Source organism: Ambystoma mexicanum, chromosome 1q (assembly GCF_040938575.1).
Source record: "Ambystoma mexicanum isolate Mex_15411 chromosome 1q, UKY_AmexF1_1, whole genome shotgun sequence".
NCBI lineage: Eukaryota > Metazoa > Chordata > Amphibia > Caudata > Ambystomatidae > Ambystoma > Ambystoma mexicanum.
In genome coordinates this window covers 393,547,451-393,564,364 of record NC_090922.1, presented here as the reverse complement: position 1 = coordinate 393,564,364, position 16,914 = coordinate 393,547,451, and the positions used below count along the sequence as shown (strand labels likewise).

The 16,914-nt window shown below is 44.4% G+C and overlaps 1 protein-coding gene across 2 annotated transcripts in view; it reads left to right on the top strand.

Annotated features, from left to right (window-relative positions):
• The window catches only part of RPGRIP1L (RPGRIP1 like), a 1,574,704-nt gene that overhangs the window by 787,975 nt on the left and 769,815 nt on the right, over positions 1-16,914 (top strand). For both annotated transcript variants that reach the window (XM_069639571.1, XM_069639577.1), the window contains exon 15: positions 4,800-4,917. In XM_069639571.1, the coding sequence (XP_069495672.1) occupies positions 4,800-4,917 (118 nt within the window). The remainder of the gene's footprint in view (positions 1-4,799; positions 4,918-16,914) is intronic.

The following is a 16,914-nucleotide window of genomic DNA, read 5'->3' as shown; positions in this document are numbered from 1 at the left end:
TGCTGTCTGATCCTCATGCCCCCTGTGCTACCTCACATTTTCGCTCTTTTCAACTTCTCCCTCCTAAGCTATGGAACTCCTTGCCCGTAGATATCTGTTCTTGTTCTTCTCTAGTTCAGTTTTGAAAAAAAAACACCCTGAATTTAATTTTTTTCCCTGAGCCGTCACGTGAACTAAGATTCTGGATAGTGCTAGTTTTTATTTTCTTTGTTCATTTTCATGTACTGCTATTGTTCTGTCTTTTGTACTGCTTTTTTTTAGATAAAAGCGCTATATAAAACCGTAATTATTCCAGCCAATAAAAAGGGGTGGCTCAAAGACAGACCATTAACGCTTTGTTAAAGTCGCTGACCAAGCCCAGTAGAGGCAGAAGCAGGCTGGGAGAATGCATGGTCCTTCAGATCCTCCCAACCCCCCACAATTTGGTATTTGGTTGCCACTTTGCTGGAATACCTACTTGCTACACAGGCACGTGTGCAAGACCAGCCACAGATTCAGGAGAGACCTGAATCTGTGATGCTCAGAAACCTAAGGTCTATGAGGGACATGAACATGTGAATACTGGGAAACCCACTGTCTTTCAGAGGTTTGAGCTGTAAATGCTAAAGAACCCAATGTCTGGATCCAGACTGTGAGTAACACCAGGACAAAACCTTTCACTTGAAATTCCTTTCTTTTGTTTTGTAGACTAGGGTTGGACATTTCAGGATAGGATTTTGGGAACTCTTCTGTTGTCCAAGGGACTTGGGACAATTTTAGTTTAAGGTTAGCTGTAATGCTATGGGCATGTTAAGACTTGGTTTTGCGGCTTTCTGATGGCCACACCTTGAACATTGGTTCGCAGACTAATGTGCCCCCCAGAGGGAGAAGGACTCTTAGGACATAAATATGAGCTTTCCTTTTGGAGAAACTCCACTGGATACACAAGAGGAGCCCACTTTGTGTGTTGTCCCATCACTCACACTGTTTTATTGGACACTCCCTTTTTATTTGTCCATCACTCCCACCCTCACATAGGCATTACTTACTACTCTTTTCCTGACTTAACTTAGAATTAACCTCTTTGTTTAAACACACTTCTATTGCATCACTTGTATCATTGCGCAGCCCTCCTACATATTTCACTGCAAAAATGAACATACACTGGGACCTTATGGGACTTTCAGTGAATAAAAGTATACAAAATGGATACCCCGATTATTTTTTCACTGTTTATTTTCAGATAAGCAACTGTATTATATTTAACTGGCTGTAATCCAAAACGATTTTTCTCTTGCTGGAATGTATTTTCCTGGAACCCTGTCATGTGCAATGATATGCTAGTGGTTTTGCTCATGATGAAGATAACCAGGATGCAGAACTAGGATTACATTTAAGAGTCTTTTCCATCCAATTCATATGTAAGTATAGGGCCCACACGCAGCACTTAAATACAGAGAGCATGCCTGGCTGTGGGTTACTTGGGCTCGACGCCGGTCTCACCTCTTGCTCTCAAGTTCTCTCTGTAAACCGGAGACTTGTGTGCAGGTGGTTGCAGGTACAAAGTACACCTCTCATTCTGCACATGTATCTCTTAATAAATTTGCCCCTTTGACAAAATCAGTTTGATACATTTTGTTAAGCCCAGGAGGGGACATTGCAGACCAAGAGTCCAGCCTACCAGTGCATTGTTTTTAGCAGGTCGTATAGGGTGAAGAGCCCACCTCTCAGCATATGGCCTTACCGTGACCAGATATGCGTTGGCAACAGTTGTGTTAAATTGCTTCTCAGAAGGGACTTGGAAAGATGTAGCTGGTTCAAATAACCAGAATTACCCAAAGAGAAGCAATGGACACTGCATCCTGTATTCTTCAGGGATGGCCTACATGGGCAGACAGAGCAAAACACCAGAATGTGGGAAAATTAAAGCAAAGAAATCAAAGTTGCTGCCTAATCCCGCAGGTCTCTGTTTGCAAGTGAGATTTCTGCAATCTATGTCCCAGAGCTTTCTTGAAGAAAAGAGCACAGAGGCAGAGACAAAAAAACTGTAGCCTTTGTGGGCCAGGAGCAACCCTAGGAAACTGAGGCTGGAGAATGTGGAGCACTCTAGAGCTGCCAGCTAGACTGGGCATCCGTCTACCATCAAGGTGGCCACTGAGCCCTTTCAAGCTCTGAGCATTACAGACCCGCAAAAGAAGGGGCACATAAGAATTGGAAGCTAATTAGCCATTCCATAGTTCCCAGAAAAAAACACAAACTAAGTAAGCTAAGGTTGTTATGCAAATGGAGCATACAGACAACGCCTATGAGAAGCTGGTGGGAAAATCAGGTTAGAATATTGCAGAGTGGAGCATTGCAAACTAGCAAACTGCAGACCAGAGTCTAGCAGACTGGGCATTAAAGGCTGGAGAAAGCCAGATGCAGGTCCGAGTAACACAAGCCTGAGAGCAGATCGACCAGCAATGTTACAGGAGCCAACAGAACAAGGAATGAGAGTGCCATCGACCAGACCCAAGATCCTAAGACTGGACCAGAGATTTGCATGGAGAAAGGTTTTAGAGATCCTCAGTCATCTGGGGAGGCAAGCCCAATAGCGGTGCCAAGGTATATGGCAGGGTCACATGACCTGGATCTGGATTCTGCTATGCACCGGAAGTGGAGAACACTTCTTGCTGGCGGAAGAGGCATACCATACTGAGAGTGAGCACCCTTAACTCGTGGACTGTGCACTATAACCCCGGATCAGGAAGAAGTGGGCCAGGCTTTATCCACCTGGCTAAATTACAAGCATTAAGCAGGGCAATATATCCCTGTGAAACGGAAGTAATGCAAAAAGCGTCTCTGTACTATATCCCTGTGACTATAACCTGAGCAAAGACGTGCCTTGGTGCCGGCTCCATGAAGCAGTTTCATTAAGAGAATCTGGGATAAATCAGTATCCCCACGAGGAACGAGTACCCTGACACTGTATTATTTTGGCCCTCCAGACTCTATTAGTTTAGATTGTCATCAGAGACTAATTCCCAGTTTTCTTTCAAATCAACCCCTGGCCCATAAAGTAGTTTATTCCAACCAACTATTGTGTTGGAACAAAGGCTCTCTGAACCACCATTTCTTGTGTTGCATGGTTTTGGGATCCGTCACACCCCTTAAGTCTCAGAATTTCCAAGTCCCCATAGGGCAAGTGAGAATACAGGCTTCATCTGAAAAATCAATCAGCAAGAGAACCATTTGTCCTATGCAATTACTTGATCTTGGTAAGCATAAAGAATCCTATGTGTTGGATACATTCTGCCCCTGTCCTTTTTCTGTGAAATACACTGTCATTTACCCTGCTGAACAAAACATTCCTTTGTTGAAAATCTTGAAATCCCGTGTGCTGAGGAGAATCTTTGATCTGCTTAGAAACTAGGCCCCTAGAACCATTTTGGATCTCTAGAACGTAACTTCCACTCCTGCAAAGTAGCCTTCTATAGAAAGTCAAGTTATTGTCTTTGCATATCAATAATTATAGCCCAGGAACAAAAGACCTTGGTCAAAATGCACAGACATCTTTGGGCCACATTGTATAATGTGCTACGATTTGTTTAGTACTGCACAAGAACATTTGGGGGAAGTCAACAAGAACACAGGAATCTTTGGCCACCAGGAATTTACTTATAGGTGACAGTCTTCTGTGAAAACCTGCATGCACCATAGTTACTGGCCCCACCCACAATGAGCCTATTTCCCATTCTGTTCCATTGCATATCCATCGGTTATAACTTCATCAAGTCCTCACATTACTACCCTTTCCTCAACTATTGTTCTTCTTCTTGTACATTCTTTGTTCTCTGTGTGCCTCAACATCCGTAACTCTTCACACCACTGTCTGCCCTCCATTTTGGCCCTGCCTTTATCCCCAGATCAGCAGTGTTTCTTTTTTAGCCCTATATTTATTTTATTTTTATTTATTGTAATTCTTATTGAGCGGTATTCACCCGCAGACCTCAGATAGCTTTATACAATGACCAAACGGAAACAAACACGAATAAAAATAAAAGGAAGGAAATTGACTAAAGAAATAGAAAAAAACATGGAATCTTTGTTAAATAGGAAGGTCTTAAAATCCTTTTTAAACTTCACTTGGGAGCTCATTCAAAGCCTTTCGGGCCCACTCATTATAAACTTATGAACCAAATCTTGAGAGTTTAAAACATCGTTGAGAGAGGATGATACCCTTATTGGATCGAACAGTTCACAAAGGGGTTTTGATGAGAATCCGATCCTTCAGGTATTGAAGAGCAGAGCCGGTAATACATTTATGTGTGAAAGACAGAACGTTATGGCTTATACAGTGTTGTACTGGCAACCAATGCAATGACCGCCACAGGCCAATGACATGTTCTCTTTGCTTGAGGCCATGAATGGCTTTTGCCCAGCCATTTTGTGAAATCTGTAGTTTTTTCATATTGCATTTTGATATGCCTCCAAATAGGCTATAACTATGTCTAATATTTTAGTGATGGCATTGTCACTGGATTCCACCAACTTACTATGAATTAATGATATTGGGCTCAAGGAACATTGATTGTATATTTTGTATAAAATAACATGGTCGATAGTGAATCACCCTTACGTTAAACATTAAGTACATTTACAAAAGATTCATTCTATGAGACACATTATTTTCTGTGTACAGAAAGAAAAACTATTATAAAAAATATACACATATAAATGCATAAGTCTAAATATTTTGTTATCAGTTTTCACACAACTTGCATGCCATTGGAATGTTCAATCTAACTGCACACTCAAAACAAAGTAAAATGTTTTCTCAGGCAGAGGTGGAAGGTGTGACTCAGAAAATGGAAAGTCTTCAGCAAGAATATGAAATTAAGCTGGAACAATATGCCAAGCTGCTAGACATTAGAGCTGCACGTATACGGAAACTGGAAGGTATTTTGTCTGTTTATAAATAGCCTTTTACTGAAATCTGGGGCTAGTAGCTGCTTTCAGTTTCTTAGCCTCTGTGTTTTCTTTCCGTTTGGAGCTGCTTCTCTGAGCAGAGGGTTACATGTCTTTCCTTTCCTGATAGAGCAGTGTCATCACAACCTTTGCTTTGGTCAGCTGCTAGACCTGAAGGGTAAGTGCTGACTGGTTATGCTTATGAAACTTAGGCTTCATAGGCTAATTGACATGATGGGGAATATATTGGGGTATACATTTGACAGTTGAGCCTGACAGTAGGTTTCAGTCAGATTGGGAGTGGAGTTGGTGAATGGAGCCTGAAGGAAACCGATGTTTTGGTAAGAGGAGCATGTCTAAATATCAGGATTAAGTGTATAAAATTATATAATACAGGATGTGCAACAAGTAGAGTTTAGGTGTTCTGTAATATGTCCCTCAAGAGCCTGCACCTACTTTCCTTGAATTCCTATAGCGGTACACGTTTTTGAATTACTGATGTAGCTGCAAACTTCTTGAATAATCAAGTTATTATTGTATTTTGGACTTTTGGGTCGACCTAGGACAGCTTACTCATTGGAGCCAACATTTATTTTTTAATTGAATGAGTGGGTGTGAAATATCAGGGGAGGAGTTATTGTTTTGGTTGCTTCTTTAACAAAACCGTTTTGATGGTTACAAAGAAAGTCTCACTGTAAATTTCAATAACCCACCTCCTATTGAAGAAAGGGAGAACATTGTTCAACGTTTATCCATATTATTTGAAAACAAGATCTTTGTCTTTTTTTTAAATAAAGATTTGTATTGGTTTCATACATGACCAAACATAAACAAAAACGTTCCAGTGTCTAATAAACAAAAACGTTCCAGTGTCTAACCGAATTCTCAAATCATTTCCCCCTGGCCATCCATCCACACACCCAGCCCTTCCTTCTTTCCTTGTTATTTCTGCCAAGATTGTCCATCACATCTAGGTTTAGCCCCGTCTCAGGCCAGGAAACACCCTCCCACCATCCGACCCTATGAGTTTTCAATTTCTGCTCAGTCTTCTCCCAACACCCATTTTTTGTGGTGTTTAGTAGGGCACCTTTGTGATCTATACACCCTTTCCTCCAGTGCACAACATCGATCCATTCCCCCCCCCCTCCCTCTGTCCCTCCCTCCATGATTCGATGCCAGGGGCCTCAGGGCTTCCCCATTCTGCTGCTATATCTCTCTTGGCCTCCATCAAAGCCATAGCCAGCAGTTTCTATTCCCAGTTTAGACCTCACATTTTCCCCATACGCTTACATCCTATGGCACCTTGGAATTTGGTCCCAGTTATCCTTGACATGGTTGCAATAACCCTGGGCCAATAGGTCTGTATCCTTTGGCAACTCCCTCCTACTGTAGCCTTGCACCTAAGATCGTCTGAGTCAGTAACTCTCCCCATACAGTATAATCCCTGCCTGGTAGAGTAAATGATATGCAGCATTTTATATTGCACTACGCATAGCCTACTGGAGATATTAGCTTCTCTCTGAGCCAATAGGGCTTCTACCCGAGCCTCTCCCTCCAGGGTACCCAAATCTGTTTCCCATTTACTTTTCAGCATGGTCAGTGGAGGGGACGTGAAATTGTTAATGGTCTGATACAGTATGGTAATAGCCTTATCCTTTAGTTCCTCTGACAACAGATTTGCCTACAGTGGCAAGCGCTAGGGGACATCCCAGCTATCCAAAAGTTTGCTTTCCAAAGCATGTCTTAATCTTACCTAGGTATGTATATATATCTTTATTGGCCAGATCATATTTTGCTGCCATGTCCCGGAAGGATATTAGCCACCCCCCCCATGTTGGATGACATCTTTTATCCTCCTTATTCCTTTAGCAATCCATTGAGTCTGGTTGCCCAGTTTTTTTATTTCGGGTAGGTTGGGGTTTTCCCACAGTTGCGATTCCAATGCCATTCTCCCTTCTCATCCCATTGCTCTGGTCACTTCCTTCCTTATCTGTATTATCTTCTGCCCGGGGTAGCGCTCTCCGTCAGGGTGGGTCCATACAGGATGTATAGCCACGGATGTCCCTCTATCAGCTCCCTCTCTAATCTAACGTGGTCTGCATCAGTAGGTGCCTTTCCCTGTCTTACTACGTGTGAGAGAAAATAAAATAACCGACACTACCCCTTGTCGGGAAAGGAGGCACTGAGACCCGGCTGCAAGAGTTCAAAGGATGGTTTATTTCTCCAGCTAGGAAATAACCCAAAAAACCCTCACCCTTCTCATTACATCACACTTATATTTATATTAATTAAAGTAACTCTAACAAAAAATGCTAAATGGACCCGATTGGCCAGAATTGTGGTGCTGTAGGTGTGGGTGGCATCTCTTCCTCCTGGTTGGCTGAGTGGCTGACGAGATGACGGACGTCAAACATCTTGTGTTCCACGCAGGTCAGGGTCCGGTCACTGTGGTCACTACCTAAGCTAATATGTTACATACTAAATAACAAATCATCTAAAACATGTTGTGCTACTTATCACATTTCTACATAAATCACGCACAATGATTGTTGTCAGTACAATTGGGTCATTCGTGGCTTTAATTGGAGGCATTGACCTCATTGTGCACGTAAAGTAATCAAGCTATGTTTCACATTTCTCCTAAATTTCAAACCCATTAGTACAAGTAAAAACATATATTGTAATATAAATGCTGAAGGTTAATAAGGGATGTGTTGTGTGGGTTTTGCAGCACAGGCGGGGGTCTGGTACTCTAATGAAATACCTTACTCGGAGCATAGGCTCAGGAGGACAATAAATTGTTCTAAAATGAGGGTGGGTGGCTGGAACGTTTATGGGGATGAATCAAGCAGAAAGTGCTTTGCTCATTCTGGTTCACATGCTGTTTCTCAAGCGAGCAGTGATCGCAGAGGAAGAAAACTGTATCATATTAGTTGTTGCAACTTTCTCCGGCTTCTGCGTGAGAATGGAAGCGCAGAGCTTTCCTTCGCAGGGGGAATGTAAGGGTGGGGGCCAGCCAGCTGCCTGCGCGCCTTGTGTGTGGCTCTGTCCTTGGCTGCTGCGGTGGAAAGGGAGCTGAGCATTGCTGTACTATCGCAATGAGGCCTGTTTACCCAAGATGGAGTCGAAAGGGGGCACAAAAGATGGATGCCCTGTGTCCTGCTCAGTAGTCCCATCTATGTAGCAGTCAACCGTGGTTAACTTCACATAAGGGCGAGGGGCAATCCCACTACCAGAGGCACATGGTCCAAGCTTTGTACTGAGGAGCGTACGACGCGAGGGGACCTGGGGACCCCTCGCTCTCATACACTTCCCAAACATCCATTTGTTTGCTGTTTGCAACTGCAATGCCCAGTAATATTTTTGTATGTCCAGAAGGCCCAGTTTCTGTTCCCAGAGGGATTGCCTCAGCATCTTAAGTGCTATTCTTAGAGTCCCTTGTCCCCAAATAACCTATCTTTCTAGACCTTTGATCGTTTGGAAAACATAGTTCAGTATTGTAAGGAAGGCATGGTATCAAACAGTGACGATGGTCACAAGTGATCTCAGTTCAAGGGTGTTTATTGAACTTCAATGGGTCAGTCGAAAGCCTATCTAACCTAAATCGAAGGATGGGAGCAAGCTACGACCATCAAATAATAACGCAGTCCTAGTCTAGTCTCTGTCAAATAAAAAGGACGTATACTAATGAACCAATTGCCTTTCCTTGCTTCTAATAACAAATGGTGTGGGACAATGATGTATGCAACAAAGAAAAGTGTTCAAGAAATAATATGTCAGGCCGGTTGAGCAGTTGGCTTCCCTTCCCCACTTTTTCTGCACGGGGCAAGGCGGCACGTTCGAGCTTTGCTCAAACTCTAGCTTCTTGGCTACGAGGATACAGTTCAAAGCACAGATATCAGGGCCTTCTGCCAAAGCCTCTTTTTGGATAACAGTCTCTTACTGCAGAGGGTCTGTCGCAACAAACAAATCTCAAAGTTCCATTCCTATCAGGATTTTTACATGCTCATGTTCTCGTTTTCAATGTTCTTCATGGGTCTCCCTTCTTCAGACGGAGACCTCCATTTATCATAATATACACACTTGGTCTCCCTAGTTTGGGCTTGGACCATGGCTCTCCCTCATTCGGGCTTGGATCCTCTTGATATGGATTTCCCTTGTTCGGCTTGGGTCCTCTTGGTATCGAATGTGCAATGGGTTTTGCTTAAACTGGCTGGGCCACTTCGATTCAGTTAACACAATTGTTTTCATCTAACTTCTACTTTCATTTCTCTTGCCGGGATACCTTACAGAGACCTTCGATTGAGCACATTCACAGTGCCGCACCACACTGTCCACGGTATTGTATCTTACTTTTGAAGGGATTGTGTCCTCTGACGTATTCCACATCTATGACATGTAATGTCCACAGCTGTGCACATTACATGTCATAGATGTGGAATACGTCGGAGGAACATCCCATCGAAAGAACATTACCAGTTTGGTAAGTAACTTTTCTTCTCAAGTTCAAACATTCATCAGCAGTTTAGCTTTACTCGCGTCTTTTTATCACATGCGTTTAACAGTGTTTGTTCCAGCGCTTGTTATACAATGTTGCCGCTTGCAACCTTGACTTGAACACATACCGGTCTTGCATCGGTCTCCCCAACTCACCGGCTGTGTTGATCTCTCTACTGGTCCTTTGTTCTTGGAACCAAGGACGATACCCTGGCGGCTGCCGCTCCTCCCCGCCTTGGTTGGTTACATGGGAGAGGGCCTTCAGTATCTCCGACACACAATGCAGGAGTCTTCAGTCTGGTTTCCTGGCCTTATGCTTTCTGCCTCAAAGGTTTCTGGAAAGTAATAGTTTCTTGCCAAAAAGGTCAAGGGTATTTCCCTCATTGCAAACCCGTCTTGGTTTCCCATCTTTCTCACCTGGTTCAGCTGCCGATTCGAAACTGCTATTCCTTCGTGTGCTTTGCCTCGCTCAGAGTGTGCTCTCATGCTTTGCCTTTTATCTATGTGGGGAAGTTTAATGGAAGTCAAGTGCGAGCGATTGTCAGTAATTGCCTGACTTCGCCTGACCATAGTAGCGGGACATGTCTGGAACACTGCTCAGGTGTGAGTCTGTTTTCTCCCATAGTGGGCTGTCCCTGTGGCAGTGTTTTTGACGGGAAAGAGGGCTGAGGGGAGGAAGGTAAAGTTCCTACGTATCCTACCTGGCGGGATGGGGGTAAAGGTGTTAAAGGGGAGGGATATGGCATCTCGCCATCCGGTGTCCCACTCCCCGAAGACTCCTCCCACACTGGTGCATCCCCAGGGTCCAGTTCCAAAGGCGATTGCCGTGCCCTGGCCACCTGAGAGAAATATCCCCAGGTACTAACGGGTGAGACACCTTCTGGTTTCTCACAGTATTCTCACCGGGGTGTTTTGGAGTACATAGTGTAGACTCGGCCAAACGATCATCTTGAAGAGGTTGGCTCTACCCATAAGTGATATCGGTAGTTTCTCGTGCTCTGAAACACTTGTGTACGAGCGCAATACAAATAAAATATCATATCATAGCTTGACCCGTGACTGATGTCTTCCTGTAATCTCGAGAGTATCGGTTCTAGGTTGTCTTGCAGAAAATCTCCATCCTTCATACCAATGTTTTACCCAGGTTTCTAAAGGGTTCCATTGTGGTCGTGAATTGGCTTGTGGCTGGGATCGCTTCTGCACCTACCTTAACCAGGTAGAGCACTGATTTCTCCCAGTTGATCCTCAGCCCGCTGTGGTCCCCAAATTCTCGAATTAATCGTACTTCCTTAGGGCCTGAACTCCTTAGGCTACCAAGGTTGATCAGTACGTCGTCGGCATATGATATCCGATCCTCACCCCTTGCTGGTCATCTGAAATGCTAAAATATCTGGTCCGCTCTAATCTTCTCTGCTAATAGTTCAGTTGCTATCAGGAATAACAACGGGGACCATTGGCAACCCTGACTTGTGCAGGTGAAATTGTGTGACGTGTTCCTGTTGAATCGGTCCACTGCTTTAAGGTTAGAGTGTAATAATTTGACCCACGATTTGTAATCTCATCCGAATCCAGCTTTCTCCAGTACTGCCCATAGGAAGTCCCATCTTACTAAGTCAAGCGCTTTTTCTGAATCAAGAACCATGAATACGTTTGGGTCCTGTAGGAGTGAACCTTTCCCCAAAGCATTATGTGCCCTCCGTAAATTCATTCTGGTTGCTCTGGTCGGAGTGGATCTGCGGACAGATTATTTTGATCAATATGTTTGCCAATATTTTCTCTAATATTTTGGTCTCTCCATTTGCAAGGGATATGGGGCGGTTTGGCGAACATGTATGCAGGGTCGTCCCATCTTGATAAATAACCACTATCGTGGACTTCCTACAAACTGTCCGGTAGTGTTGCCCCTTCCGGTAACTCTCCTGAAACATGTCTCTCATTGCTTTGAGCACCTTGTCTCCTGCCTTTTTGTCGTCAGGGACAAGGGACTTTCCGGGCGGCAGTTGGGTAACAGCAGCTTCGATCCCTCAACACTAATATCAGCCTCTAATTCTTGTTGCGCTTTCTCCCCTATAAGGGGTAATTGGATATCGCTCAAGTATCTTGCGCTTTCTTCCCTGCTCTGGCCACCCCCTTCCCGGGATAGTTCACTATAATAATGGGCAAATGCTTCTGCTATGTCATTTATGTGATGAATCCAATGAAATCATCACTAAAACCCTGGTATGGTCCTCCTCTCATATGGCATGGAGATGGCAGCCGCTACCTGATCCTGACCCTGGGGACGTTGTTAACTCCCTTGACTTACGATTCCTCCATTCTCACTGAAACATTTATGGCATATTGTAAAGTGGAGCCAAGCAATGTAACTGCTATTCACATAACATAGCTTTGATAATTTTCAGTTCACAGATCCATAAAAACATAAAACCATTTCGGACTTCATAATGCATATGGTGCGGGGAAGAGGAACAAAGAGTTGCTGATGATCAATGGTGCTACTAAGAACAACATGCAGTCTAGTTGTTTCAATTCAAATCCCTTAAGAGGGCATTTAAATGTTGGAGTTATTCACAGGTGGAGGAGGGAGTAGCAGAGATTGAAGCCGTCAGCAAAGCCACTTGAGGCCGAAAAGCAGTTGAAGGTGAAGCAGAAGGGAAAGCTCTAGCGGAAGGCGACATGGGTAGAGACGGTGTGCAGAGTACACGCAGCAGGAAGCGGAATCGAGGAAGAAGGCTGTGGGGAAAGAGGCCCAGCCATTTGGGAGACATGCTCCTCACCCAATGTGAGTCGCTCAAATGTGCCGAAGGACACGGGCACCAGACGGAGCCCGTGGCGCTCCAGAGAAGGGCCGCGCAGGAATCGGCATTCACACTTGAGATGTCAACGGTATTGCTGGACAGCAGAGGGTCTAACAGTTCACTGAAGTCCTGCCCTCTTCGATACTACAATGCAGCAACAAAGAGTGACACATAGACGCTGAAAGAAGCTGGCCTAAAGAGAGAGGTAACCCTGGGGCGCTCTGAGCAGAACATTGATCAGTAAGACAGTTCTGAATACCGAATAAGTAGAAAAGTGGGGCAAAAAGGGTGTAATTCTCCTTTCATGAGATATCAGCTTGGAGAAATGTGTAGCCCACATTGCCAACAGTCAAGAGACTGTAAAGACAGACAAGCATTGTACAACCCTAACCACTTGGGATATTGGTGTGGAGATACTTGGAACAAATATTGCCACAAGCAGAAGAGACCATTTATATTTGTAGGAGTTCTCTTCCTGGCAGGCGAGTAAACCAGGAAAGGCACAAGTTGCTTTGAAGAAATGTGGTTGTGGTAAAAATAAAAAAGTGTTGTCGGAAGATACTATTAACTCTATCATCCTGACAAACTGTTATATAACAAAAGACATTTGCTATACTGGCCTGACAAAAAGTATTTCACTGGAAGAATAATTGTGACACTTGGGAAGGATACTTTGTGGAAGAAACAGTTGCTTTAGTTTTGAACAAGTGTTTTGTGAAAGAGACATTTACTTTACCAAGTTGAAAAACGTATTGGATGGAAAAGACATTTTTCATTGAACTGAATAGAACTTTGTTGACAGGTATGAAAAAGTAATTCAGTCTGGACAGTGACTTGTGGGCATTGGAGTAGGAAAAGTTTTCCTCAATTGATTCCGGAAAGGTTTGAACATTTGCATAGTTTTGTTGAACTGAAACCAAATACATATACCTTATGCACTTTGGTTGTGTGTTAGTGTGAGGGTCAGATACATTTGGACACAAGGTAATCTTTCTTTAATTTTAGTTTACTAGGTAGAAACATTCTCATTATGATAGAGTCAGATAAGCGTTTATATCGCCCCCTCTTTACTTTGAATAAATATGGCAAACATTGAGAAAACTGCAACTTTGTTTCCGTCTCATTTCGGACCCTTCACATTTCCCTTCGTACACAGTTTGTTTTGGCTACTAACTACCTCTCTCACCCATCTGGCCCTTTTGTCGCTCTTTTCTTATCATGCAAGCACCTTCCCGGACTTAACCCCTAGCTCGTAAATCGTCACCTTATTTGCCAGAAGGCATGTTTCGCCACATCTGTGACTACCACCTTGTATCAGGCAATTGTTTGTAGCAGTTCCTGTCTACATTTTTCTGTCCTTTGTGTCCCATACTGTTTCTCCCATCCCCCAATTTCTTCCTCCAGTTCGATCAACTGGGATTGCATTTCCTTTCTGTGACAGCCTATTGCCATCGTTGTTTGCCCCCTTATTGCTACCTTATAAGCCTCCAAGATAATCTTGTGACTGTTAAACATTCCCATGGTTAGGATGAATTCTTTTTCCGTCCCTTCCTCTAGTTTTTGTACTATTTTGGGATTACTGACAAAATAAGCATTTAGTCTCCACTCCTTATCTTCCTTTGGCACCTATGCTGCGAGTTTAATGTATATGGGTGTGTGGTCTGAGATACCCCTCAGTAGGAATTCTGCCTCCGTCACTCTCCCGGTAATCGTGCCAGGTATGAAAAAGTAATTCAGTCTGGACAGTGACTTGTGGGCATTGGAGTAGGAGAACCCTGCTTCATTAGGGTTCCGTTCCCTCCAAGCATCCCTCAGCCCTGTTGCCTCTATAAATGTTATGAGCTTTGTGCATGTAGTATCTGTTCTGCCATTCTATGTAGACATATCTCTCTTGGAGTCTCTGCCTCATTAAAATCTCCGCCGACTATGGTTATGTCTGCTTTGTGGTTTGTTAGTTTTATTTGTATGGTGTATAACATATTAACCTGTAGCAGTGGCGGTGCATGCACATTTAAAATGACTGCAGAGTCCCCCCATAGCTCCCTCGTAATCAGGACATATCTCCCACCCGTGTCTCTGGTTACTTTGTCAATCTGTAGGGGGGAGAATTAGGCATATCATGATAGCCACCTCTTAAGACCCACCGTACTACTCTGCATGCTCAACCACATTATCCTGTGACCTCCCCAGGAAAGCACATGCTGTTTTCCCAAAGTGTCTCTTTTGCAGCAACTCAATGTCCACCTTTAGCCTGATAAAGTATTTAGACACTAGGCCTCGTTTGATGATGCTGTTCAGACCTTTTACAATCCAAGACAGGTGCTTAAGTTCGGTTCTATCCCCATCCCTCATTTTTTCATGCCGGTTATTGTGCTTATTTGCTATAATAAAGTGTTGGATGTCTCTGGGAGTTTCCTTGGCCGGTAACGCAGGGTTTTTCGAACCTGCACAACTAACTTCTCCCCTTGAACTCTCCTCTCCCCACACTGCCTTCCCCCTAACTAGAAGCATCTGCGGTGGCGGTAAACAAATAACTACACCCTTAGGTGAGGGTCCTGGGGGCAACTGCTTGGACAAAGCTGCTTCAACAGCTGTTGAATCCCCTTTATCCGCCCACTGTTCTGCCAGGGTGAGATTTCTGCTGTTTCACTGCTGATGCAAATATCTACCATGTGCCTCTGCAACTTTTCATTCTATGTGTTTCTATCTTTGTTCCTGCTGCCCAACACTCTCGTCGTGTTTCTTGAGTATTTTTTTGTAAAATGCCCAGTGTAGTTTGTTGTTCTTTCACTTTCCCTTCTACCCTGTGTCCCAGGGAATCTATCCAGTCCCATGACTCTGTCGAATCTGTGAAGAATTGGACTCCTTTTGGACCTACCACTCTTAGCGAGTCCGAGGTAACCTTGCATATTTTAGTTCCTTCTCACCCAGCTCGGGCTCCATCCATCACTAGTCGTCGCCCTGGGCTTATAATTCAACTCTGGGCAGTGTCTCCTGGCACCAGTCTCATTTCCCCACCTCTGGTGTGCCGTTTCACTTCTGAGCAGCCAGGATTTCACTGCTTTCGCTGCCTTGTCCGTGCTGCTGGAGCCGAGCGACCAAGACACGCGACAATTCCATTCAGTAGTGCAACAGCCCCTGCTGATTATGCTCCTGCTAATATAATATTAGCTGGGGATTGGAAACCGTGATGCCCAGGTTAAGCTTGTACTACAAATTATGAATTTATTTTAATTTTTATATTATTGGTTATTTATAATGCGCCTAAACACAAGTGATTCGAGGCGATGCAAGGGGTGTGGGAAACAGGGAGGATAAAACAGGGTAGCTATCTTACTAGGCCTTGTGACATTGAGATCGTGCAAGTGCAGTACGAAAGGTGCAGAGGGGAGGTGAGGGAGGGTGGTGCAGGAACAGGGCAGAAGGTCCCTTGGGAAGTAGAGTGCCAGAGGTGAACAGGGCCAGGGGAAGATGGGGAAAGCAGGGCAAAGGAAGGTCCACAACCTAAGTGTGAGTTAAGGGGCCCAGGATGGCTCCAAGGATGCAGGTCAGCCAAGTGCAGGAGGGGGTTGCCCATAAGGGCAAGTGCAAGATGAGGGGACGAGGGGGTGGTGGATCATGTGAGAATCCTGAGGGCTTTCTCAGTTGTGGACCCCGGGGATTCTTTGTGCAGGTCGCCAAGGCACGGCCATCGCCTTTGGAACCAGACCCTAGGGGTGGACCAGTGCGGAAGGATCACCTGAGCATGAGGTCCTTGGGGACAGTTGGAGGAATGCCCTTGGGAGAGATGTGGTATCCCCCCCCCCCTTTCTGATAAACCCCTATCCAACACTTCCTCCACCTTTATAGTTTATGAATCCTGCGCCGGTACCCCTGGATCTATGTGATTATTGCGACGGCCCGAAAATTCAGACTTTTTTTTTAACCCTTTACACCACGTATATATGCGGGGGGAGACCCCCGGCACCCGTCCCATATTAAAATTATACTCTATACCCCCCAACATATATATGTGGTGGAAGGGGGGGTTAAAAAAAAGTCCACACCCTCAGCCAGAGTAGCAGTGAGTGGAGAACTATCAAATACGATCAAAATAGGAAGGGGCACAAAGCAGGGATGCCCTCTATCCCCGTTACTATACGCAATATTTCTAGAACCACTACTGGTGGAAAGCAGAGAAATATCCGACATCAAAGGTATAAAGATGGGTGGGATCTCCCATAAAACAGCGGCTTACGCAGACGACATGATGGTGGTTCTAACAGACTCAGTGGAAACACTGCCTCGTCTCATACAAACAATAGACGAATACGGAACCATTTCCGGATTGAAGATCAACAAACAAAAGTCAGAGGTAATGGCTCTACAGGGAGACGAACAAGAAATCCACAAGCGAGCAAGAGAACTCAACCTGCAAGGGACGAAAGAAGGGGTGAAATACCTAGGCGTCACACTGACCGATACAATTAAAGGCCTGTATGCAGGGAACTGTCCGATCTTCCTGGAACAAGTGAGAAAAGATTTGGAAAGATGGAACCCACTTTCAATAACATGGTGGGGTAGAATTACAGTCATAAAAATGACGATACTGTTCAGATTACTGTACTATTTCCAGGCACTCTCCATACAAATCCCACCCTCCTTTTTCAAAGCTCTCTCCAAGATGATATCCAAATACATATGGCAAAACAAA